Source organism: Mus pahari, chromosome 5 (genome assembly GCF_900095145.1).
Source record: "Mus pahari chromosome 5, PAHARI_EIJ_v1.1, whole genome shotgun sequence".
NCBI classification, from domain to species: domain Eukaryota; kingdom Metazoa; phylum Chordata; class Mammalia; order Rodentia; family Muridae; genus Mus; species Mus pahari.
This window is the reverse complement of record NC_034594.1, coordinates 126790181-126791198: the sequence shown is the minus strand read 5'-3', so window position 1 is coordinate 126791198 and position 1018 is coordinate 126790181. Positions and strand designations below refer to the sequence as shown.

The 1018-nt window shown below is 50.7% G+C and overlaps 1 protein-coding gene across 2 annotated transcripts in view; it reads left to right on the top strand.

Annotated features, from left to right (window-relative positions):
* Positions 1 to 446, top strand: part of Rgsl1 (regulator of G protein signaling like 1) — a 64270-nt gene extending 63824 nt beyond the window's left edge. For both annotated transcript variants that reach the window (XM_021199246.2, XM_029539224.1), the window contains one exon: positions 355 to 446. In XM_021199246.2, coding sequence (XP_021054905.1) covers positions 355 to 446 — 92 coding nt within the window. The remainder of the gene's footprint in view (positions 1 to 354) is intronic.
* The last annotated feature ends 572 nt before the right edge of the window (positions 447 to 1018 follow it).

The following is a 1018-nucleotide window of genomic DNA, read 5'->3' as shown; positions in this document are numbered from 1 at the left end:
GTATAGCCCTGGCTGTCCTGGAACTCACTTTGTAGACCAGGCTGGCCTCGAACTCAGAAATCTGCCTGCCTCTGCCTCCCGAGTGCTGGGATTAACGGGGTGCACCACCACTGAACTTGGAGACGATCAGTCCAGCTAAAGCCGTTGGTCAGTGAGTCTTAGGGATTACCCTGTCTCTGCATCCCAGCACTGGGATTTTGGGCACCCACTGTCACACCTGGCTTTTGACATGGATGCTCAGAACTCAAACTCCGGTCTTTGGGTCTTTGGGTCTTCACGCTTGCACAGCAAGGACTTTGCCAACTAAACCATCTCCCCAGCCTCATCCTGTTCCCCTTGCATCTCTTCTTTTAGACCAAAAATATCCTACAACAAAAAAGAGAAGAAATAATCAAGCCAAGCCCAAGACAGAGGTGGATGACCCTTTAACACCCACCCAGTACTGACGGAACCCTTTTGGTCAGAAATGAAATGTCCTCGCACCATGTGGAAAGATCAAGAAGGAGAATGGGGCAGCCCAGACAGAGCAAGACCAGACCACAGCAGGTAAGATATGGACAGAGTGCGAGAGACAGCCCTCCCTCCCCATGCCCTCCATGAGACTGGAAGCCTATGAGTTTATGGATTAGGTCACCTGACCTGGGCTTAAGACATTACTCTACAGTTCCATAGCCTTGTACAAATCCTGGCTCTGGGTTGTTGAGAAATCTCATGATGGATGGATGGAAGGATGGATGGATGGAAGGAAGGAAGGAAGGAAGGAAGGAAGGAAGGAAGGAAGGAAGGAAGATGAATAAATGGAAAAATTGTCTGCTTGTGGACGTTGTACATCGTGGTGCGCACTAGGCTCCGCACCACGATGTACAACGTCCACAAGCAGGCCCCCTCTCCCACAGTTGTTCATCCTATCCTCCCCCCTCTTGCCTCTGAGAGGTTGCTCCCCCACACACCCACCCCCAGCTCATTCCCCCTCCAAGCATAAAACTGTATCATTCTTGTGCTTTTGGGTTTTCCATAT